The following is a 26,653-nucleotide window of genomic DNA, read 5'->3' as shown; positions in this document are numbered from 1 at the left end:
TTTGAAAAAGAAATCACTTCTTGGGTTTGTTTACATGACTGACCAATCAGAACGCACATACGTTACCTTATTCCCAGGTATACACTTACCTTATTCCCAGTAACAGTAAGTGTTTTGAACTGGTGATCTCTGACCTAAAGAAGCAAGAATAATGACAGAATTGCAGGCAGACGCGTGTAGGCATGAAGGTAGCAATTCGCCGGATATGCTTCTGTGATGCACTCGAATGTAGTACATACCAATATACAGTGCATTTTCCCCGCCTAGTGAAAACCATTTTCTTGCCAGATATAACACGCCTGGTAAACTACAGAGCTACCTCTTAAAGAGGTATACGGTAACCCAGCCAGCATTCTATATCGCCCCGATATCAAACTGACGTCGTTGTCTATAACGGCCCGATATCGGCTTCAATATCGGCTGCAAATAGGAATGATGTCGGCCCGACGTCGGCAAACGATATCGGGCCAACATCATAATGACATCGGTCCGACATTGGCAAACGAAATTTGGCCAACATCAAAATGATATCGGCCCGATATTGGCAGATAGTTTATACTAATTTATTTATTCTCGATTGCCAAACAAGTTCTTACAACTTATATCAATGGCTCTCGAGACTCATTTCAGATGGAACCAACCTCTAAGAGCAGAGAGAAAGAGAGGCAATGTGGAATTTAAGTGTCTTGCTTAAGGACACTACCACCAAGGCAGTGGTCGGGATCGAAACCGGGACCTTTCGATCTCAAGGTGGACGCGCTACCATTGTACTACGGCGGCTCCACTGTATATTGGCAGATCATATCGTTGTCGCGAAATAGTGTGACACGCAGTGCTTCATCAAAGTTTTCTTCAAATATACAATTCTCAGAGTAATTTACTTGAGAACATATGTGTCTCGCATCATGTGTATGATGCTTATTTGATTTTATTGAAATGATATTTTTCACAACTATATACTTCATGTTTTATACAGTTACGTAAGTTTTCTGTATATTCTTAACACTATTAAAATTGTTCAATTAGAATTTTAAACATATTTATATTTTCATTTGTTTGTAAATAAAAATATTTCTACGGCGGCATTCTACATAAAATAAAAATGCATCTTAATTATAACCTCCCTTTATTACATATAACATTTTGATAAATACCGTCTACAAATTTTGTTTGGAACCTAGTTTGATTAATTCTGGCATACATCATATTTGCTTAATAAATTAGCACACGTAAACATTAGATTACTTTTTCACGTTTATCAATAATATTTTGAAAAAATATATATTTTATAAGAGAATCCAATATCGGCCCGATAAGAAATAGTTACACTGATTGATGTCGATCTACCGATTTCAATATTTTGCGGCAGTTCAACGGTCCGATCTCGGCGATATATGATCATTTTTTGTCAATTCGCCGTAAAAACCTAACTCACTCACTCACAACGGCCCGACGTCGGCCCTACATCGGCACATTTTGCCGATATTCCGACATTATACCTTTATCGGGCCGATATAGTCATGCTGCCTCGGAAACTGCTCTGTCGCAACTTCAGAGGTAGTGCACGTCGCGATAAAAGAACATCAACAAAGGCGAGTGTCACCATATTTTTTTTTATTTTTACAAGCAGTGTATCGAATATCAATAATCGAGGAATAGTAGGCGATGTAGATATGATGTAACTCTAAAGGCCACATTTGTGACCCAATCTTGGTGAGAATGTTAGTCCTGATGATCTCTAGGTCAATTTTGAAACTGGATCATGTGGGGTCAAAAAGTAGGTCAGTAGGCCAGATCAAAGGATAAGTTTGTGAACAGTCTAGAGGCAATCAATCTAAATTTTATGAATATCCAGTGTAACATGCAGGCCCTACTGTGTACACAAGGCTTTTCTTTCAAATGACCAGGTGACCTAGATTTTTATCCAGGATGATCCATATTTCAATTTTATCTAGATTTCATCCAGACAAACATTCTGATAAAAATTCATGAAGATCCGGTATAAAATGCAGTTCCAACTGCAAACACAATTTGTTTCTAGTGGCCTATTTTTTGATCCAAGATAACCCATATTAAAGTTGACCTTGGGCACTTTTCGAGGGGCATTGTCACCAGTAGTGACAGCTCTTGTTTTTTATATATCCCGATTGGGAAATTCATTATATAGATTCATATTAAATTGCTTGTCTTTAATATATAGAAAAAATAATGCTAATAAAACACTTTTTAAATGCATACATAAAACGTGTGTAGTTCTCAAAAAAAGTCTGCTAATGCACACTTGCAGATTGCAGAATAGTATCCGATGTCAAAATAAGATCATATTCTAACCATCGAATGTTCTTCTCAAAATTGTTTAATCCAGCAAATTATGTGTTAATAAATCTGTCTCAGTAAGCTCTTAGAAAGGCCCATCTTTTTATATTATGGAGAACATGCAACAGGCTAACAGTGGCAATGGTAAACAACTAGATATACTTAAAATTTGTTTTATCCCGTGTTACGTTCCCTTGTATTTCCGTATGCTTTTAAATCTTTTGTTATAAAATATGTTATACCCCAATGACGCAGTTAATTTGACATGTTTAAGCTACCTGTAATCGATATGCTTAAAACCAGTTGATATATTTATATTGACATGCGTAGTGAGATATCAGCACATGCTTAAACAATGTTGTATTAAGCCTTAATGTAAACATGGCTGAAATGAGCCCTGGAATAAGAAAATAAGAAAGAATATTTAGGTAAGTACCTTTACTGTTTATAATGCAAATGTTCATGTGATATAAATAGCTATAGAAATAACTTATAGAATGTTGAATATTTGACACATAAAGCAACTAAATTATCATTTTGGTACTTTCTGAAACCGAAACAAGGACCTTTACTTTAGTCCTCCAGAACTGGAAAGGTAACGTTGTTCTGACGTTAAATAACGTCTGTAAGGATTTCTTAAATTATTTAATTAAGGAAGTGAAAGAATTTCCAAACTTTGCCTAAAATGAGAAAATCATGATCATTTCAAAATTTGATCAATATGGCAGCCATTTTGTTTCCCTGCCAACAATAAACAAAGCAAGTAGGCTTCTTTTAAAAAATAACTTCAGTGTTGCTCCTTTTAAAGTTTTATCAGGGACATAGATAACAATTGTTATCGTTATCTATGTCTCTGGTTATATGACAGGTTGTGCTATATACGAAATGCAGATCACTGTGACCTATTAGGGGTCATCATTCTGTAGGTGATGGCTAACCTTCGTATCAGGTTTAGAGATCCTAGGTCCAAGCTTTCTTGGGTTATAGTCTAGAACTGTTTTCCTGGTCCAGGTCACTGTAACCACGACCTTATGATCTCAAAATCAATAAGTCGGGCCGGGATTTGATCAACTTCCGCCAGTCCGAGGACTGTAGACCCAAGCATTGCCTAGTAACTGAATTTCATTTTAAAATGTTCAAAAGCTATCACTGCATTAAGTGTACATTTAAACTTTGCCCTGATGAAATTATAAGCTTATAAGCTGCCAAATTGGCATCTTACCATTTTTGCGAGAACCTCAACTGCCCCGTTCGTTTGGGCCCTGATAGCTTCCGAGAAGTAGATATAATATATCTGTATATTTTGCTATTAATAACTGAACCGTTTCCAACATTTGTAACAATAGTTTTACATGTATATTCAATATATATAATTAATATATATTTCTTTATTTTAAACAATTAGAAAGCTAGAAAGTGAAATCTAACACCGTAAAATTAGGACATTAGTCTAAATCCTTCAAGTTTGAAAGCCAACACTATGGAGAGGTCTTGATTGACATCTCCAATGAAAAAGGCAGATTTATTAAACTCCAAGATATTCATTTCAACTGTATTTTTTATTTCTGTACATAATGATTTCTCTTTTTTTTCAAGTTATAATGAAAGAAATTTACATGATATATATCTTTACCTGAAGATTCATTAATATATTTAAAAGGTTATTTGCTAAATAATAATAATTATAAAACAGCATTGTATAAATGACGTCGTAAAACACTAAAATGGCTGCTTCTATGATAAACCATTTTCTAGATATATTTTTCTATATAAGTTTCGTTTATTTCTGTCGCATTAAGTATAATTTCTACCCAAGTATGAAGTACGTGGCCCTCAAAAGGTATTTTATATTGACAGAAGAAGGAAAATACGGATATTTAACACATTCCAGTATATTTTGTTTTTACTGTTATCCTTAGAAGTCTGCGTACGAGTAATTGATAATTTTACTAGTTATGTATGCCCGTAAGTTTTCTAAGATAAGCTTAAAATGCAATATATCTCTTTTATTATTAAAGCTTTTGACTTGAAACTCAGAATAGTTATTTACTGTCAAAGTCTACACCGGGAGAAACAACTCCCATAATTCTGGTTTGAATTTTGAGTTATGTCCATTGTTAGCTTTGACTTGAAACTTGAAATTGTTATCTATTATCAAAGTCTATACACCAAGAGAAACAATTCCCATTACTCTGATTTGAATTTTGACACAGTTGAGTCTCCTTTTCAGTAACTTGAATTTATTTTTACTCGCAAAGCTCTAATTCAGGGTCAAGCACTGAGAAAAGTCGAGTGCGCTGTCTTACGGACAGCTCTTGTTTAAACAGCTCTGTATGATAGTGTTTTTTTCTCTTTTTGTTGTTGTTGTTGTTTTTTGACGCATTCAGTGACATTTTGTTAATAACCAAAATGGAATATTAGGGTAATATTATCAGCAGAATACCAAACACTCCAATGTTTCTCTATTTATTTGAACGTATAAAGTAACCATGGCAACAGAGATGTTTAAGATATCTTATATCTTGTTTTTCATCGTATTTTTGAAAACATATATTGAAATAAAATTATCTTTCTAGCTTAATGTAGCTTCAAACCTTGTTCATATCTGACGTAAGTTATATAGAGGATAATTGTTGGTTTCGGTGTAATATCACGTTATAATTTCACCGAGTGGGCACCAAAAGTGATATTTTCACGAGTGGCGCAGCCACGAGTGAAAATAACAACTTTTGGTGTTCACGAGTGAAATTACCGTGATATAACATCGATACCAACAATTTTTCTGTTTATTTTATGTCTAAAACTCTACTTTTGTTGTGTTTATTTCAATAAAATGTCGAAATTTGCGGGAAATTTTATCAGGAAGCATCGCAAAGATGACGTCATTTTAACGACGTCATCGTCATATTGTTTCCGGCTTTCAGTACGCTCGGTAAACTTTTTGACGTTAATCCGGGTATCAGATTTGATAATTTTCACTGAGTGGCCAGTGAGTTTATCAGGATATAATTCACCGTTATATTTCGATAAACCACCGAAAAACATAAAATAAATGTCCGTATTATTTGCATTTATTAAAAATCAAAAAAAATCTAAGCTTAAATAACTTATTATTGTAATAACTTATTACAGCACCCCTCGTCTGACATGTGCATGGAAACGCCATTCTTCTTGCAATTATTATTCTCATGAACAGTGTTGAAATACAGACAAAAAGCTGCAGATGGTTCCTTAAATAGACCAGTGTCAACGCCTTTGAATTTCACATTTAGATACGAGGTTACGAGATTCGTTTCCATAGTGACATTAATTCAATTCAAGAATGTAACGTTTCTGCGATATTTTTTCTCTCATTATTTTAGCATTATTAAACAGTTAAACATCACATCAGAGACAGGTTTATATCTCTATTTTTTAGAAGAATAAATATACAAATTCTGTTTGTCGTAAACGTTGTCCTTAGCTTCCGGTTGGGAATGCTAAAGTACCTCCTTGAACACAAGAAACAGGCCTAACGATATTCGTATAACGCTAGTAACATAGAGGCGGGCAACGTAAAAATGCCTTTCGTGCGCGACGTCATTTTTTTAACTTGCTATGTCAACTAAAATCATGATTAAATATTCACTACTGTTACAGCAATAAACACACTTCACCCATACTTTCTCGTAATAAGAATGTTATTTAGCATGTGTAGGAGATGTTTACCTTGAGCTTGACAATGGTTTAAGCTTCCCACAAGCTTCTTCATAATAACAATGTTATTTAAAGTTTACCTTGAGCTCGATAGTGGTTCAAGCTTCACCAAGCTTCTTCATAATAACAATGTTATTTAGATGTTTACCTTGAGCTCGATAGTGGTTCAAGCTTCACCAAGCTTCTTCATAATAACAATGTTATTTAGATGTTTACCTTGAGCTCGATAGTGGTTCAAGCTTCACCCTAGCTTCCCAACATCAACATATATAGTTACATTTTTATTGAAATCTTAAATAAATTCTTATTAAGAGTCTTTACAGTTTTCACATCTTCAGTTTAAAGGTTTTCTATGACCAGTTTGAATCTAAATCATGTCATGATCGATACCACTTTCAATACAGGTTATCATCACGTTATAAACGCATTATAGACAACTTTGCGTTGCCTGTATTTTCGTCGTATGTTTACGGTATTTGCAATCTTTGGTAAATCTTGAGCCGCTAGTGGTCTGGGTAAGACAAAAACAAACCAAACGTTCAACGCATGCGCAGAAAAAAAAAATGTTATCCAAAAGCAGACATTGACGGCAATGAGTCAGTTTAAACAATCCGGAAATTTCTTCTGTGTTTTGTCTAAATTAAACAATAATACAATTTTCTGTCACGGATGCTCTTTTGTTTCTTCCTGTTTGGTTTAACTTGGCTCTGTAGACTGTTATGCGAAATTATGCTACAACAGTTATTAGACGGTTTAAAAAGTTTTCTGTTGAAAAGTGGCGAAAAACTCCACCGAAATTTCTTTGCTTATTCAAATGTTGACATACACCTGAACAAACTAGCACGTATATCAAATTACATGTAAAAATCGTCAACTAATTTTTATAATTTAACTGTCACAAAACAAGTTTATTGATCGCACAAGGTACACAGGTTTAGTGGCATTTTTGCCGTATGGAACGCTAAAGCAGTCTTCTGATACTCATTTAACACTTTAAGTTATACATAAATTAGTGTACGAGTATATATAGTGCCTCTACTTATATATGCATTACTTATACATTGTACATATAGATGATATGCTGAACATGGTATATGTGGTGCTTTCATCAGTATTTTAATACGGTGTTTTTAATTTTATATACAGTCCTTTCTATGCTTTCATCCACAGACACTTGGGGTCAGGACTTTCCCCCCATCAACTCTCCTCCGCCCCTGGTTAAGTTTAGCGAATATTTTTAGCATTTATTGAGTATAGGCATGACACGCATTTTGTAACAATTTCAGCGTGTTTCAAAAATGCATTTTACTGTCTAAAAAAATGTGTTTTCACAACTTTACCTGCAAACTTAGTCAGTCATTTTCTTTTCAGTATAGTTTTATAAGCATAACGATCGTACACTATAGAAACAAAGTGTGGTCTAAACTCGCCTTAATACATGAAGTACCGTGCATAGTATAGGTACCGCACAGTGTTAACGCAAGGTCATAAGTTTGAGCTACATGTAAGTCATTTTAGGCTATATTTTCTATAAAAGAAGTTTCGCTGTCGCTATTTATGATACAATATATATATTGTGTAATATATCTTCTGAAACTACTGAGAAACCAAGCTCTATTTTATTTTGTAGTTTTAGTTTAATCTAAATAAGCCATTAGCGATTTTTGTGGACCTAAAAGACTTTACACAAAGAAAATCTGCTGTAGAGATGTAACGGGAAATGTCATGCATCTACGGTAAAACAGACAGATAAAAAAACATAAACATGTCTGACGCTTATGAAATTTCGCGAAATGATCGTCTGCCATAAGCTACTGACGTCATACACGTGTAACAAAACAACGTAATCAGAAACGCGTCAGATACACTTAAAAAGTAAAGACATGGATGTGTAGAGATTCAGTAGAAATAGGATTTGTGGATTTAAGAAAAGTTTTTAATTCTTACATAACTCGTTTTTTAAAGCAAAAAATCTATTTCACATAGAAATTCTTATATTGTTTTAATTCACGAGTTGTAAGCTACAATATAGAAGACCCATTTTTAAGAAAATCAAACTGGAAGTTAGAAATAATAGAAAAAAAATTAATTAGGTCATGAGTCATCATATACACGTCAAAATTTGTCATTAGTTTTCACGAGCTATCAAAATTATTTTTATCTCTCTATTCTGCAAATGCATTGTTTTGTAAGTATCTTGGTAGAATATTGTAGTGTGTAACTTACTTTACATTCCACATTAATATTTTTGCTTGAAATTGCTTTGCTGAGCTCACCGAAGTCACGTATGAATTTCTATTGTTTTAGTTTATTGTCTGTAATAAAGGCACCAATATCAAGATATAAGAACTGTTCCTTTAGACAAAGGAAACTGCTTGAATCATAATATAACGGTTTTTTGGAAAGAAGTGAATATTCTTTGTTGTTTTTTTTTGTTATTCACCGGAAATTCAAAACGTGACACCACCTGAAATATTACTGTAGTGTAAATTCGGGTTACTGAGCCACCCGGGCAACTGAGCCAGTTACCGATTATACCAGATTTTTCCGATAAAGGTTGTGCCCCCTATGAAATAAGTTGCCATTTACTTCCTGAAAATAAAACAATGTTTTGTCGGCGGGAAAATTAAAATTTTGAACTATCATCTCTGAAAGCGGGAATAAATAAATAATGATCGTAGTCTGGTAAGTAACACGTAAATTTCTCATGTTAGAATTGAGAAATATGCCTGCTGTACAAATCTGCGATTTAGAGAGTTAACTTCAGATAAAATCAAATGTTTATGTTTTGCAAGAAGTGTAAACAACCCGTTTCAAATGATGGGAGTAAAACATTCCATATAGCAAATAAGTTTTAAGCGATCATTTTATAAACCCGGACTCTTATCCAGTACAAAAAATGCGGATCTTCGCCTAAATACGAAACATCGTGAACATTCTTGCAAATGTTAATGGTTCATTAAGACAGGTTTACAGAGGCTTTTAAAATAAAACCGTCGACACACGGAAAAATACATTGTTTATATTAATGTAAATGAGGGAGATGGCATACCAAGGGCAAAATTGTTAGTTTTGGTCTAATTTATCTTACCCGCTATTGTTACACTTTTAAACGTAACGCACGTTTGTGTAAATTATGAAAATTACGCCGAATATATCAAATTTGGTTGATGGGTGTTTTGTTATACAGTCAAACCTGTCTACAAAGACCACCCCTGGGAGAGCCAAAATGTGGTCTTTATTGGGAGGTGGTCTTTATTCACAGGTTAAAATACACTGTAAATGTTAAAATGGGAAACAAAACATGTGGTCTTTAGAGCCAGATGCTCTCTGTTCAGTGGTGGTCTTTAACACAGGTTTGACTGTATAAAATGGAGCAATAGGTGTATTTGTTCTGGAATGAGCAAACGCATGTTAGTGTTGACAGAATATAACAGTATTTTCTAGTTTATTACGGATCAGCCAATATACTTGTATTAGTTTAAGAAATGGCTCAGTTACCCGAACACTGTCGGGTAACTGAGCCATACAACGTTCGGTAACTTCATTTGACATCTGTCGGCACGATCCGAGATGACGGACATACAGTTATTGTTGAAATACAATAATGGTCGTTACTGGCAGATGACCCGGTCTGTTCCTCTAATGTCGAAGTCACAGTGACCTTGAGCTGAAAATTGGTTTCCGATCGATAAGTAAAGAGCGCTTAAGCGCAGGAACGGGGACTTGATATGCAATGCAAACTGCTCTTACTGTGTATGATGCAGTCCGAACTTGAAGTCTGTGTGTTCTGTAATTAGTTGGTAATTATTGCTTTTTTCCGTTTAGGTTCCAGTCCAATATCAGGATGGCACATAAACGCCATTTAGAGAAGGAAGAGTACAGACAATGGGTGAAAGCCGGTCTCGGCTTAGGATACTTAAAAGAAGGACTTGCGCCTTTTTGTGACAACGTCGCCAAACAACAGCATAAAGACATCTTAGATGACATAAAACAGACAAAGAATCTATCGACTGTGACATGCGGTCAGTGTGCTCTGAAAACCCTCAAACCAGACCATGTGAAAATAGGAAAAAAACAATGTCCCTTGGATCACGATAAATGTAACTGCTGCTATACGAGTGGTAAAAATGCTTGTCCAAACAACGTATGTGGCGCCATCTATGACAACATTATAGCTAACCATGCGTCCACACCACCAGCTCCTTATTGGAAAAACACCCAAACTCAGCAGTGGACTGGAGATCCGTGGAGTATAGCTAAATGTTTTATCAACGCCCCAGGATATGACCAGAAGACATCAGCAGCCGACATTGACTGCACGGGATTACTGCATGTGATTATAAACAACAAGTATTTTCGTAATCACATTCAGTGTAATTTAGCCGGAGCTAATATATTTTCAAAGGTAAAATTGTACATGCATACATTTCTGCTCATTTCAAATACATTTTTTTGTCAGCTTGGTAAAATTTATACTAAGTAAATGCATTCTATGCTCGTTTCCTTGCAAACACCAAACATATTACACATAAATAGTGTAAGGACAAAAACGTTTTTCTATACTTGCATTGTAACAACATGTTCCCATATATTTCCATCCTTACATAACTTTTTATTGTCTATACTAGCAATTGTAACTGTACTTGTCAAAATTCTGCTCAAAATCACATATGGGTATTACACATACCTACACAAGGTTTAACCCCGAGTGATTCTGCTTTTGCAACCAGTGCAGACTAAGATCAGCCTGTACATCCGTGCAGGCTGATCATGGTCTGCACTGTTTGCTATTCATTTATTTAATATCTAGTGGACATCCCTTTGAATATGTTCTGTTATCGAACGAAATATTTTTAGATGTTGTCGATGTTAAAATATAAATGTGTTCTTTTTGTGTGCGCTCATGATTTATAAAACCGTCTCGGGTTATGCATATCAAATGAAAATAGGCCCACAACATACAATACAAAAGGTGCAATACGGAGTATTTTTCTGCCTGTTTATATTAACCTGTGAAAAACGAGCCGTATTTTTGACAGAATTTATATAGGTTAGGTACATAACGAAATAAGGAACTATAGTTACAAATTCCCCTTCAGAGAGGTAGAAATATATTGGCTTTTACATGCTGCGAGAACGCCAGGAGAATTAACCTACGTACAGGGTCGTAACTTACGGGGCTTTCGAGACTAGGTGAAATACTCTTAGCGAACATATTACGTTCGAGGTAGTGTCCCCTGAGAAACAGGCATTGTTACAAATTTTTGCCCCTGCAGATCCATCTTTATTAGCCCACCATCATCAGATGGTGGTCTATTCAAATCACTCTGCGTCCGTGGTCCGTCGTCCTTCCGTCCGTCCGTCCGTCCTTCCTACCGTTAACAATTTCTCGTTATCGCATCTCCTCAGAAAATACCAGGGGGATTTTGACCAAACTTTGTCAGAACGATGTATTGGTACCCTAGTTGTGTACCCCTGAAAATAGACTGGTTCAACAATTTTTAGTAAGTTATGGCCCTTTGTTTATTTCTATAATTTACATAGATTTATATAGGAAAAAACTTTGAAAATCTTCTTGTCCAAAACCACAGAGCCTAGGGCTTTGATATTTGGTATGGAGCATCATCTAGTGGTCCTCTACCAAGATGATTCAAATTATTGCCCTGGGGTCTAATATGGCCCCGCCCCGGGGGTCACATGGTTTATATAGACTTATATAGGGAAAAACTTTGAAAAACCTCTTGTCCAAAACCACAGGGCCTAGGGCTTTGATATTTTGTATGTGACATCATCTAGTGGTCTTCTACTAAGATTGTTCAAATTATCCCCCTAGGGTCAAATATGGCCCCGCCCCGGGGGTCACATGGTTTACATAGACTTATATAGGGCTTTGATATTTGTAATGTAGCATCATCTAGTGGTTCTCTACCAAGTTTGTTAAAATTATCCCCCTAGGGTCAGATATGGCCCGCCCTGGGGTCACATGGTTCATATAGACTTATATAGGGAAAATACTTTTAAACTCGTCTTGTTAATAACCTACAACATTCAAATTTGGACCACATGTATGGCTTTGAGTGGCAAGATGAACCTTGATATGAGTTGAGCTTGATTTTGACCTAGTGACCTACCTTCACATTTCTGTAGCTACAGCCTTCAAATTTGGACCACATACATAGTTTTGTGCACTGAAAAAACTTTGACCTTGACATTGACCTAGTGATCTACTTTCACATTTTTGAAGGTACAGACTTCAAATTTGGACCACATGCATAGTCTCGTGTTCCGAAATGAAATTTGACCTTGATTTTGACCCAGTGACCTACTTTCACATTTCTCAAGCTACAGCCTTCAAATTTGGACCACATGCATGGTTTTGTGTACTGAAACAAACGTTGACCTTTACATTGACCTAGTGACCTACTTTCACATTTTTGAAGGTACAGGCTTCAAATTTGGACCACATGCATAGTTCTGTGTTCCGAAATAAAATTTTACCTTGATTTTGACCTAGTGACCTACTTTCACATTTCTCAAGCTACAGCCTTCAAATTTGGACCACATGCATTGTTTTGTGTACTGAAACAAACTTTGACCTTTACATTGACCTAGTGACCTACTTTCACATTTTTGTAGCTACAGGCTTCAAATTTAGACCACATGCATAGGATTGTGTACCGAAACAAACTTTGACCTTGATATTGACCTAGTGACCTACTTTCACATTTTTGAAGGTACAGGCTTCAAATTTGGACCACATGCATAGATTTGTGTTCTGAAGTGAAACCTGACCTTGATTTTGACATAGTGACCTACTTTCACATTTCTCAAGCTACAGTCTTCAAATTTGGACCACTTGCATAGTTTTGTGTACCGAAATAAACTTTGGCCTTAAGATTGACCTAGTGACCTACTTTCAAATTTCTCAAACTACAGCCTTCAAACTTGATGCACATGCATAGTTTTGTGTACAAAGAACTTTGTCCTTGAAATTGATCTAGTGGCCTACTTTCACATTTCTCAAGCTACAGCTTTCAAATTTGGAACATATGCACAGTGTTGTGTACGGAAATGAAATTTGACCTTGAGCTAGTCAATAAGTCTTGAAATTTGGAACACTCAAAAATGGCACATTGGTGGGCGTCAAGATCACTCTGTGATCTCTTGTTGCTGTTTTTACTGTGTTTATGTAAGCTAAGATTCCTGTAACACATGTCTATAAACAATATTTGAAAGGAACTTATTGGAGTTAACTGAAGAATATAAGTTCACAATATCTAAAACTGAAAGATAAACGTAATTTTGTTTAATGAATGAAACAGGTGAGGCAGTACAGAAATGAGATATTCCACTCGAGCACCATGGAACTAGAAAAGGCAGATGCAAATAGTTCTATAGATGATATGATAGCTGTGCTGAAAGATGGTAAGGAATTGATTAACAGAAAAGATGCTAAGGACGCCGTAAAGAAACTTGAAGAGGTTGGTACAATACATTTTGTTGTATTTATACTAGAAAAGCCGAAAAAATGCTAAATCTGTTTAACACTTATGACACTGTACAGGATTGCTTCTTCCTTTGCGTCCAGTGCAGATCATGTTTATAGAAAATAGTTTACCGAACATCTGATGTTATTTTAGTTTTGCATCAATAAACTGTCATTTATAATTATGTCAAAAACTCTTGATTGTTAACGGACCAATACAGTTTTTCAATATCGGCCCGTTTAATTTTTTGCAAAGTTGACGTAATATCGTAATATAGGTCAAATTGAATTTCCAACAGATAGCGGTTATACATATTGATGTCTCTGCTATAAGGGCCACTATCAAACACGTTTTTAGGTCACCTGAGCAGTGCTCAAGTGAGTTATTGTAATTGCTCAATGTCCGGCGTCTGTCTGTCGTTTGTCTGTCTGTCTTAGCTTGTGTATGCGATAGAGGCTGTATTTTTCAATTGATGTAATGTAGGCCAAGTTTGAATATAGGTCATCTGGGGTCAAAAACTAGGTCACTAGGTCAAAATCAAAGAAAAATCTTGTGTATGCAATAGGGCTTGCATTTTACACCGGATCTTTATGAATTCTGATCAGAATGTTTGTCTGGATGAAATCTAGGTCGAGTTTGAATATGGGTCATCTAGGATCAAATAACAGGTAAAACAAATGTTTATGCTTTGCCACGGAACAAGCATATATAAAAAAGTGTTTTAACAGCACGTTTGCCCGAGAATCTCTCTCTTAACACACGTTTTTTCCCGAAAAGTAAACAACGGTTTTATGCAAGATTGCCTGCATGCAATCATTATTTTTGTTTTTGCTGTTTATTTACATATGGATTTAGAAGTCATTTATTGTCCGTAAGTATTGACCTGACACTCATGAATATTTCGTATATTTCCGTAAATTAATTTTCTATGTCCGAACATAAATAGCGATAAAACTTATATTTCTTAATTGATATACTGTCACATGTGCAGGTAGCTGTGCGGACAAAGCGTTTATCTGCCAATATCAGGCTTATGGGTTCGAGTCCTACGTCTGACCATATCTTTTTTTTGTCACCAAATTTTATAAGCAGACTTACTGCTTATTTGAGCAAACTTTTCGTGATATTTATGTTTAATTTATTAACAGTCAGTAATCATATTTATACCGTTGTAAAAAGTGGAATAAAATTGTTTTAAAAGTATCTCAGATAAAAAGACAAATTACCTGCCACCAGCGTTCCAGAAAATAAATATTGCCAGACAAAACTAGAGCTATCACTAAAGGTGATGAATGTACCCCCCGCATGCACTGACACAGTACATTGCAATCTGACGCACACAAGATTGCATAATTATGTGGACTGTATGTATATAGACTGTATGTATACAGTATAGTAACAAAAAACAAAGTCCCATAACTATGCAGAATATTTATCTAAAAGAATGTAACATGCACCATGCACAACTAGGGTTGGTACTGATCACTTGTGTGAAGTTTCATTAAATTGTGTGTAAGGGTTTGGTAGATTAGGCATGCACAAGATTGCATATGCAGACTGCATGTACATAGTATGTTAACAAGAAACAAAGTCCCATAACTCTACAATTTTTGTCGCTGAAAGAACCTAACATGCCCCATACACAACTACTGTTGTTACTGATCACTTGTGTGAAGTTTCATTAAATTGTGTCAAGGGGATGAGGAGAGATGGTGCGCACAAGATTGTGTCTATGTATATAGTATAGTAACAAAAAAAACAAGTCCCATAACTCTGCAAATTTTTTTTCTGAAAGAACCTAACATGCCCCATGCACAACTACTGTTGTTACTGATCACTTGTGTGAAGTTTCATTAAATTGTGTCAAGGGGATGAGGAGAGATGGTGCGCACAAGATTGTGTCTATGTATATAGTATAGTAACAAAAAAAACAAAGTCCCATAACTCTGCAAATTTTTTTTCTAAAAGAACCTAACATGCCCCATGCACAACTACTGTTGGTACTGATCACTTGTGTGATGTTTCATTAAATTGTGTCAAGGGGATGAGGAGAGATGGTGCACACAAGACTGTGTCGTGTCTATGTATATAGTATAGTAACAAAAAAACAAAGTCCCATAACTCTGCAAATTTTTTTTCTAAAAGAACCTAACATGCCCCATGCACAACTACTGTTGGTACTGAACACTTGTGTGATGTTTCATTAAATTGTGTCAAGGGGATGAGGAGAGATGGTGCGCACAAGATTGTGTCTATGTATATAGTATAGTAACAAAAAAACAAAGTCCCATAACTCTGCAATTTTTTTTTCTAAAAGAACCTAACATGCCCCATGCACAACTACTGTTGGTACTGATCACTTGTGTGAAGTTTCATTAAATTCTGTCAAGGGGATAAGGAGAGATGGTGCGCACAAGATTGCGTCTACGGACAGACGGACAGACAGACAGACAGACAGACAACCTGAAACCAGTATACCCCCCCCCCCCCCCTTACAACTTTGTTGTCGGGGGGTACAACAATTAAAATTCATGAAATAAAATACATAAAATAATGTTGAAATAAAACAGATATCTAAAACATTACACTACATTAAAGTTTAAAAAAAATGATAAAAGTGATTTCGAACCCGCGGTAAGGTGTGTGAAAGTCAGACAGCTTACTTCTACGCCACCGTGTCATTGGCTAACTGTATATGTTACTTTAGTAATATAGATATTTTCAGAATACAAATATTGCGTAAATTAACGAAAACACGCGAAAATGTTGGCGAAGATTAATGAGTGCCAGGTCAATACTTACGGACAATACTGCAAATAACTATTTCAGCCTGAGAATGTGCTATGTGCATGATCCGGGTCTGACGGGTCATGGCCAAGGTCATTATTTAATTTATCTATTTTGCGCAGACAACTGTAGCATTATTAGGCACGCTTCGAGGACATTTGTCACTAGCAGTGACAGCTTTTTTTTTTTTTTTTGTTTTGGACGTTGTTTTAACATTTAAACATATTTTGATAATTAATTTTTTTTAAACAACTCATAGAATTATTTATGTATAACAATGGTAGATAAATCTGCGACAATTGGCGTACCAGAAGAACAAAAACAACAGAGCTTTCGTTATATGACTAATTCGCTATTTAGTTTTCGCATTAAATGTATGCAAAATATAGCCCCATAAAAATCTACTCCTCGTTGGCAGAACTTTGTCATAGAAAAGTTTAATAACTTTTATAAATTACATATAATAATGTATATCTTAACAGCTGAAGAATGACGATTTCATCATAACCACAGAAAATATGAAGAAAGTTATTCAAGATATGACAGAAGGTCTAGCGACTAAGGAAGATTGTGATGAGCTCAAAATGAAAATATCTGCACTGGAATCTCTCATGTCTGAACAAACTGAGGTATACACTGTATAACTGCATGTCTGAACAAACTACAATGTACTGTGGTATGCACTTTATAACTGCTTGATGTTGTGCATGCCGTAACAAACTGAGGTATACACTAATAACTGCTTGATGTTGTTCATGTCTGAACAAAGTTACGTATACACATTATAACTGCTTGATGTTGTTCGTGTCTGAACAAAGTGACGTATACGTATACACTTTATAAATGCTTGATGTTGTTCATGTCTAAACAAAGTGACGTATACACTTTATAACTGCTTGATGTTGTTCGTGTCTGAGCAAACTGAGGTGTACACTTTATAACTGCTTGATGTTGTTCATGTCTGAACAAACGGGGGTATGTACTATAACTGCATGTCTGAACAAAGTGAGGTTTACACTTTAAAACTGCTTAATGTTGTTCATGTCTGAACAAACTGAGGTATACACTATATAACTGCTTGATGGTGTTCATGTCTGAACAAACGGAGGTATGCACTTTATAACTGCTTGATGTTGTTCATGTCTGAACAAACTGAGGTGTACACTTCATAATTGCTTGATGTTGTTCATGTCTGAACAAACTGAGGTATACACTATATAACTGCTTGATGTTGTTCATGTCTGAACAAAGGGAGGTATGCACTTTATAACTGATTGATGTTGTTCATGTCTGAACAGACGGAGGTATACACTATATAACTGCTTGATGTTGTTCATGTCTGAACAAAGGGAGGTATGCACTTCATAACTGCGTGATGTTGTTCATGTCTGAACAAACTGAGGTGTACACTTTATAACTGCTTGATGTTGTTCATGTCTGAACAAACTGAGGTATACACTATATAACTGCTTGATGTTGTTCATGTCTGAACAGACTGAGGTATACACTATATAACTGCTTGATGTTGTTCATGTCTGAACAAAGGGAAGTATGCTCTTTATAACTGTTTGATGTTGTTCATGTCTGAACAGACTGAGGTATACACTATATAACTGCTTGATGTTGTTCATGTTTGAACAAACTGAGGTATACAGTATATAACTACATGTCTGAACAAAGTGGGTATGCCCTTAATAACTGCTTGATATTGTTCATGTCTGAACAAACTGAGGTGTACACTATATAACTGCTTGATGTTGTTCATGTCTGAACAAACTGAGGTATACAGTATATAACAGCATGTCTGAACAAAGGGAGTATGCACTTTATAACTGCTTGATGTTATTCATGTCTGAACAGACTGAGGTATACACTATATAACTGCTTGATGTTGTTCATGTCTGAACAAAGGGAGGTATACACTATGTAACTGCCTGTCTGAACAAAGGGGGTATGCACTTTATAACTGCTTGATGTTGTTCATGTCTGACAAATTGAGGAATACACTATATAACTGCTTGATGTTTTTCATGTCTAAACAAACTGAGGTATACACTATAACTGCTTGATGTTGTTCATATATGAACAAACGGAGGTATGCACTGTATAGTTTTATGTTATCCATGTCGCAAAAAAAAGAATGTATGACTTTAAATGTTCTTGAGCTCTATAGTGATATCAAAAGGAAAGTTTCTACACTGGAATATTTCATGTTTGAACAAACGGAGGTATCAGTTTTCTGACTTGTTGTTCCTAAATGTTGTTCTGTAGTTCTACTAGTATATAAAGTATAGACTATTTATACACAATACTTTTCTTTTAAAGAGATAGATATGAGAATTTTTCGATCTGGAAAAGGTGATATTGATCTCTTTTTATCTATGTTAGAAACTTTATACTTTATATATAGGGGATGTTATCCAAGGGATACTAGACTTTTAGTACTTTTTACATACTAGTAGGGGATCTTGGCTTAGAGATACCTTATATATAGGTGATCTTAGCTTAGAGGCATTAAACTTTTGATACTTTATATATAGGATTTCCTATCCTGGGAAACTAGACATTGCATGCTTTTTTATATGGGGGATCTTGGCATGTAGTTACAAAACCTTTGATACTTTATATAAACAGGATCTTGGCTTAGAGATACTCGGCGTTTGATACTTTACATAAAGGGAATCTTATCCAAGAGATACTAGACATTATATACTTTATATATAGGGGATCTTGGCATAGAACTACAAAACTTTTGATACTTTATATATAGGGAATCTTATCTAAAAGACACTAGGCATTTGATACTTTATATGTAGGGTATCTTGGCCTGACGACACTATACCTTGGGGAACGAATATCAACCTACAGTATATTGAAACGTGTAAATTTTCACTTTTTCATGTATGTTTATACTGTACAACATGTTCAACAAATATAGTGTTTCTTTTAAGGAGATGAAAAGACTCAAGACAGACGATTCTGCCCAAAAGGAACAGTCGGATTACGAAAAGTCCAAATTAGGTAATAGTGCATCAGATTATATCAAAAATGATTAAATATCTAAAATATGACTGAATATTTGGTTTCCTGTTGTTACATCATATGACGTTTTCCAGTATTTTATGAAAATTTGCCCACAGGTATCTATTTAGAATTACAGACTTAAATTTTAATGAACTTTCACTTTATCTCTATTATTAGCTCATCTGTCATCACTTGATCGTCGTCGACGTTGGCGTCTGCGTCGGCGTTGCCTGGTTAAGTTTTATGTTTAGGTCAGTTTTTTCTCCTAAACTATCAAAGTTATTGCTTTAAAATCACCATCAACAGCAAGAAACGTAACCCCATACTGCTTTTTGCAAGAATTATGGCCCATTTTGGACTTAAAAATATCAGATTTCTTGGTTTAGTTTTATGTTAAGGTTAACTTTTCTTATTATGGCCCATTTGGACTTTAAAAATCATGGGTATGACAATATTTCTATTATATAGAGACAAAAACATCAGATGAGCGTCTGCACCCGCAAGGCTGTGCTCTTGTTATTAAATTGATTTTATCTAAACTTAAGGTAGTTGTTCCATATCGTCACCCATATCAATAAGGCACTTATATTCCATGAATTATGCCCCTTTTTACTTAAAATTCCAGACACTAATCCTATTTCTAGATTTGCTTCAAACCTAAAATACTTGTACGTTTTACATCGTCTTAGTGGCGAAGATGTTAGCGCATCTGAGTACTAAGCAGGGGACTGTGAGTTCGATCCCTAGTCGGGGTCGGTCTTGATATTACCCTTGTGGATGAAAAGGACATGAAACCGAATTCATTTCACTTATTTGAATTTATCTTTTCAACATGATTTTTTTTAAATTTCATTTGACAAAACAGTATTGTATTTTATCACTAAAACTGATAACTCTAGTTTCCTCAGGTATGCCCTGTTTCTCTATCCAGCACCGGCTCTCCGTGGGTGCTGTCTGCTATGACGGCTATTGTTGTTATTTTCCAATGTGTTTATATGAAAAAAATGATGATTTTCCTTGAATACTTCTAACTTGTTATTAAAATTGTCAAATACTTGATTCTTTTTACCTTATTAAATGTTTCGAACATTGCAACTTACAATTTATTGAGGATATAAAATGTCATACATGCCATTTATCCGCTGAAATGTGCCTGTATGGTGTCTCACTGCTTGTTACTTATATAGTTGTGTTTTACCGCTACAGACTTACAGAGAAGATTGATAGAGCATTACAGAGAAGATATACTACGCATGTCTGCACTTCCACAACAACAAGAGGGTAATCTGTGTGACTTTAAAGATGTGTACGTTAGACCAAGAATGACGATTAAATCAAAAGAAGAAATAAATAAGAAAGAAGAGATTGCAGACGTTAAAGCAATGTCTGATATTTTTACTAAAGACGGTAAACGTATAAGGTCCATCTATGTTCTTGGAGAAGCTGGATCTGGTAAAAGTAGTTTCTGTAAAAGTTTGGTACATTACTGGTGTTTGGCACATTCTGATGAAGGACAAAGTATTGAAGATGAATTCAATGGGGTCAAGGAAATGAAGAAATTCAAGTTTTTATTTTACCTTCCACTCCGTCATTATACAGATAAAACGAAGATCAAAGAAATGTTGGAGGAAAAGTACGAGCACACTGCTCTTAAGAAGCTTCTTGAATGCGAGTCTCGAAACTGTCTCGTTGTTCTTGATGGTCTTGATGAATGGGCTTCTCCAGCGTCAAAATGCCCTCCAGAGCGTGGCTCATTGAAGGAATATACCGTCCTAACTACGTCACGACCATGGAAAATTGCAACTTTAGGAATTAGCGATAATGAGATACGACAAAAAATTGTCCTTAAAGGGTTTGATGATGAAACATCTTTAAAGGGCTTGATTGAAAAGACGGTTCCAATATTAAACAAAACGTTTGAAAAAGACAGAGTTTCAAGCGATTGTGAAAAGGCGCTTGAAAACAAATCAGTGGCAAGTCTAACCTATACAGCGATTATGCTGCAACAGTTGATTTGCCTGTGGTTTGACGACAAACTTCGAAGTGATACCTCCAGATGTGCCCTGTACACTGAAATGCTGGAGCTGTTCTTTGATTGGCACAAGAAGAATCACCCCGATGACCCCCTATTCACAGACCTGATGAAGAAATCAGAAGACCTAAAAAATGTAGAATTTCCTCGATATTTGGTAGATTCTGAAGTATGTAAATCATATAGTTATATCATTCAGGAAGCATCACGGCTGGCTTATGAAACAGTCTTCAATGACACGAAAGAAACATCTTTGTCATTTGACAGTTCTACTTTCGAACGACTGAAAATATCAAAAGAAGTAAAATCATGTTGTTTGAAACTGGGAATCTTGTCTGAAGATAAATGTCTGAGTTTTTCTGCAAGTAGAAGTAGAAGGTCGATCATTGCATTTGTTCACAAGTCACTTCAAGAATATTTGGCTGCTGTATATATTGCTATCCGTTTCAAAGAACATATCGCGTCGTCCGCAGATTCAGTAAACACAGATTTATCTGGTCATTGTGGACAACTTATTAAAGACGTTTTCAGTAAGTGCACAACATTGGATGAAATCTTAGAACAAGAAAATGTATTAGTTATGTTATGTGGTCTAGAGCCTCAGATCGCTTTGTCAGTTTCAAAGTATATATACGGTATTGTTACAACGGACAAACGTATTCTGCAGCAGAGACGAACAATAGATAATAACTATAGACATATATATCTTATGTCAACTGTCCAGAAATGTATTTTTAACTGTATAGAAGAAATGCAAGCATGTATACAGTCCAACCTTAATCTAGGTGACATAATCGTTCAAAGTACGTCCGATTACGAGCGTTTATGTAAAAGTTTTGAAAGGCAATTTATTTCTCCTGACAGTGTCGTTGAGTTCATTATTCATTCCTTTGAAACGAACGAGTATCAAAACAGAGTATTTAATTATTTGTCCAAATTTCAGCGGCTTGAAGCAATTCATATTCTGACAATCGATGAGATTAATAATGAAGAAAATATCAAGTCTATCTGTGATGCAATTGAAGGTAATACTTCATCATTGAAAGCACTGTCTGTTGTATATTATTGTTTTCATAGTAATATGAAACATATTAATAGAACAATCGTCCGTCGTCTGCCTGATATGAGTCATCTTGTCGCATTAAAAATGGAAGGTACCAGAATGCCACATAAAGACGTTATCTCTCTATGCACTTTCTTATCAGGCAGCAGTCATCTTGAACAGATATCGATCGGAATAGACTGTGAGTCCGATACAGACATGTTCCATGAGCACCCGCATGAAGTAGATTTGTTCAAGCATCAACAATTACAGTACCTGGAATTGATTAAATATGTCACTGTGACTCGCGTGAACACTTCAAACCTAGAAATATTTAAAGGCTTATCATTGAAGAGCACAAACTGTATGAAAGTATTTGATAATCTTAGTACAGCTAACAAATTAACAAAACTTCACTTGCACTATATAGTATTGTACAGATAGAGATCCTCCATATCATACTGTAACAGACAAATTGATCACATTGTTACCATTATTGCACCAGCTCCGTGAACTTACTTTAGAAGGTTTTATATTTACTGACAATATAATGAAATTTCCCTCTGAGATGAAGAGTATGAAGTTAATTAAACTTCAGTTTTTCACAATGAGCTTGACAACATGGCGGCAGTTTGTTGATAGCCTTCCTCTCATACCGCTACCTGTAAAGGTGAAAACAGGGCTCATGTATATACCAAGAGATGGAGAAGAATGTAACCCTTATATAACGTTATGCATAAGAGGAGGAGGAGGAGGAGGAGGAGAGGAAGCATCTGCAAGGCAGTATGTTAGTGAACAGGATGAGTTGTTCAATGTGGAAAATGAAAGTAACAATTCATTTGAATTTTCAACAAGAAAGTAATATTCATCGGTATGAATCATTGCAGTAATACTACTGATGACTTTCTTATGTTGTACTGATTGTTGACATATGGCAAGTGTACCAAAGTTGTATATCTACATGTACCAGTTTCTAATGAATTTTTTTTTCTAAAAGAGTATATAGTCACCATGAGGTAGTGAAGATTCATTTTTGTTCTGATAGTGATGAAAATTGATATTTATTCACATGTGAACTTTTTTCACAGGTGATCTCTCTCAATTCACATGTTTTATTCATAGGCGGTCTTTGCTCACAGGTGAAAATATACTGTAAATGTTGAATTCGCAAATTAAATAAGAGATATGATTAGTTCGCAGATGGTCTTTTAAACACGTTTTTCATCAAAGTTTTCTTGAAATCCTGATTGCAATTCTATGTTCCTCCTATTGAACTAAACTGGATGGACACATATTATGTTTTAAAGGAACTTGCCGCCAGGTTTACGTCAGAATATATAATTTTCAAGAGACACAGAAATTGGAGTGAAACATGTTGATGTTTTATGATCATGATGCACGAGTCAGTCTTCTGTGAGCTTCCTACACGTGTGTTTTGTCAAGAAATAACTTAAGTCAACGTATATCTTACCAGCAAATACAGGTACAAGGACATTTAACATAAATCGTAAGGTGTGTCCCTTTAAAGCATTACTTTTTGTGACGGAAACGTCAAGGTGTTCACCAGTAATGCACACAAAGACGAACAAACTTTAGCTTGATCAAAATTCAAATTGAAATGTATTACAATTATATACGTATTACAGTAACATATATTTGAAATATTTTGTAATTTCCTAATGTATTAGGTACCATTACATCCAATTCTTAGGTTCTCCAGACATATCTACTCTAGTATATGTTTTATCTATCAGAGTTCATGTTTTATGTCACAGTATTGACCAGAACATGATACAGGTGGTATTATTTTGTACAGTACAGAAAAATTTTGTACACTTGTATGTGTAGAATTATTGTATATGATAAATCTGGACGTCATACGCGAGTTCATCTAGTATATGTATGTACATCAATCAATATATACGTGTATATCAATCAATATATACATGTATACAATTTTTCTTTAGCTTTATATGAACGTAGTTTACGGCACTGTATACTCTGTTTAAAATGCTTTTGAAATACTTATTAATATCAAAGTATTGTTAAACTAAATGCACATTTGATCTAAAAATATGCACGCAAATGAAATCAATCAAAATATATTTTCTGTTCAGAATTGAAACCTGACTTCTGTTTTGAAATAAGAAACCAATATTCATCCACCTACTGAATATCTTTCAGTAAATTTTCGAGATATTAGAGTGAAAAGTATAAAGTATTTTCTACAATGAAAAACATTAAATGTCTTTTTCATTAATAAGAAACTATAAAATGGTTAAATTTAGTCAAAACATGAAATAAAAAAAAATCTTACATTCCCACTCACGGCCATGACACTTGTGAAAATATTGCATCTGGTATTCACTTGTGAAAGGTATTCAGTCATCAGTGGTCAATAAAAATGATAAAATAACAATGACGTACTTTCTTGCGATCCTCTTGTTTATAGGATACTTACATGTATTTAATTAAATTATGAATTATTTCACTATTCCTGTTTATAGTTATTATAATTCAGAAAATCATGTGAATATTAATTGAAAATTTTGAATAAAAGTTACAGAGAACAGGAAATAATTCTAGTTTGTTTTCGTGTTCTTTTGTTTTGTTTGCTTTTGACACCGTTATTCAACAAAATTTCAGTTATGTAATAATGAGGTGCTTGTCTGTTGTCATACCAACATTCCTTGATTGATTATAAATAAAGGCAAAATAAAGTGCCCACACAGGTAATAAGCTATCCATTATAAAACTAGAGCTATCACTAAAGGTGATGAATGTACCCTCCGCATGCACTGACACAGTACATTGCAATTTGACGCACACAAGATTGCATAATTATGTGGACTGTATGTATATAGACTGTATGTATACAGTATAGTAACAAAAAACAAAGTCCCATAACTATGCAGAATATTTATCTAAAAGAATGTAACATGCACCATGCACAACTAGGGTTGGTACTGATCACTTGTGTGAAGTTTCATTAAATTGTGTGCAAGGGTTTGGTAGATTAGGCACGCACAAGATTGCATATGCAGACTGTATGTACATAGTATGTTAACAAGAAACAAAGTCCCATAACTGTGCAATTTTTGTCGCTGAAAGAACCTAACATGCCCCATGCACAACTACTGTTGTTACTGATCACTTGTGTGAAGTTTCATTAAATTGTGTCAAGGGGATGAGGAGAGATGGTGCACACAAGATTGTGTCTATGTATATAGTATAGTAACAAAAAAACAAAGTCCCATAACTCTGCAAATGTTTTTTTCTAAAAGAACCTAACATGCCCCATGCACAACTACTGTTGGTACTGATCACTTGTGTGAAGTTTCATTAAATTGTGTGAAGGGGATAAGGAGAGATGGTGCGCACAAGATTGCGTCTACGGACAGACGGACAGACAACCTGAAACCAGTATACCCCACCTTACAACTTTGTTGTCAGGGGGTACAATAACAAACTTCTCACGAAGGAATCGAACTTGAGGAATTTTAGTTTGGTACACGTGTGACTTGACATGATGCACGTCCCGTTATTCAAGCTCTGTTCATCTTTACAAACGTTGCCAGATGTCATTATAATAGAAGAGGATTTCACTGACAAGTGCATGCAACACGGTTAGTTTGACCTGATGCATGTTAACAAGCATAGCATGGAGTAGCCGGCTCACTGAAAAGTGTAGGCAGAGTCTATAGGTCCGCAATAATGCCCGGGCTCATTTGCCTTAGGGTAGTAATAGTTTAACTATTATAGAGATAGCTTAGGCAGACGCTAATATAGTCTGAAAAGTAGATCCCTCGGAAGCACCGAAAACAATACAAACAATGAAAATTGCAGACTCGGTTTGATTGAGTCTGTTCATGAGCAGTAATGGAAAATGAAACACTGCCCACGCCCCCTAGCACCGGCTTAAGCAGTATTCAATCTTCAAATTTAAATGAGTTGAAATCAATGATCCCGAAGGACCAGAAAATATAACAACACTGAGATGAAGTCGGGGCGACTTTTTACGGCCGCCACACAGCACTTAACACCCGCTAATGCTGGTTAACTGAATAGTACTGACCGAGTACTCGACCGCATTAAAGCAAGCACTCATGTGCTTGAGATTTAAGATAGGTCAACTATTATAGAATAGCATAGGCAGACGCTAATGCTGGTTAACTGGATAGTAGATTTCTAGTGACCGAGTACTTGACCGCATTAATGCAAGTGCTCATGTGCTTGAGGGTTAAGATGTTATAGAATAGCATAGTT

At 35.3% G+C, this 26,653-nt stretch overlaps 1 protein-coding gene across 2 annotated transcripts; it reads left to right on the top strand.

Annotated features, from left to right (window-relative positions):
- Positions 1-2,604: 2,604 nt before the first annotated feature.
- LOC123566697 (uncharacterized) lies at positions 2,605-24,972 on the top strand. 2 transcript variants are annotated; one of them, XM_053549591.1, is made up of 6 exons: positions 2,605-2,744; positions 9,841-10,420; positions 13,338-13,496; positions 16,772-16,918; positions 19,241-19,310; positions 20,520-24,972. In XM_053549591.1, exons 2-6 carry the CDS (start codon positions 9,860-9,862, stop codon positions 22,829-22,831), a joined length of 3,249 nt encoding a protein of 1,082 aa, XP_053405566.1. In that variant the 5' UTR covers positions 2,605-2,744; positions 9,841-9,859; the 3' UTR covers positions 22,832-24,972. The 2 variants fall into 2 exon arrangements, with proteins under 2 accessions (XP_053405566.1, XP_053405567.1); XM_053549592.1 differs by lacking the exon at positions 16,772-16,918.
- Positions 24,973-26,653: the final 1,681 nt, after the last annotated feature.

This window comes from Mercenaria mercenaria, chromosome 8 (assembly GCF_021730395.1).
Source record: "Mercenaria mercenaria strain notata chromosome 8, MADL_Memer_1, whole genome shotgun sequence".
Classification (NCBI taxonomy): Eukaryota; Metazoa; Mollusca; class Bivalvia; order Venerida; family Veneridae; genus Mercenaria; species Mercenaria mercenaria.
Note: the sequence above shows the minus strand (reverse complement) of the source record. Positions and strands in the feature narration are given on the sequence as shown.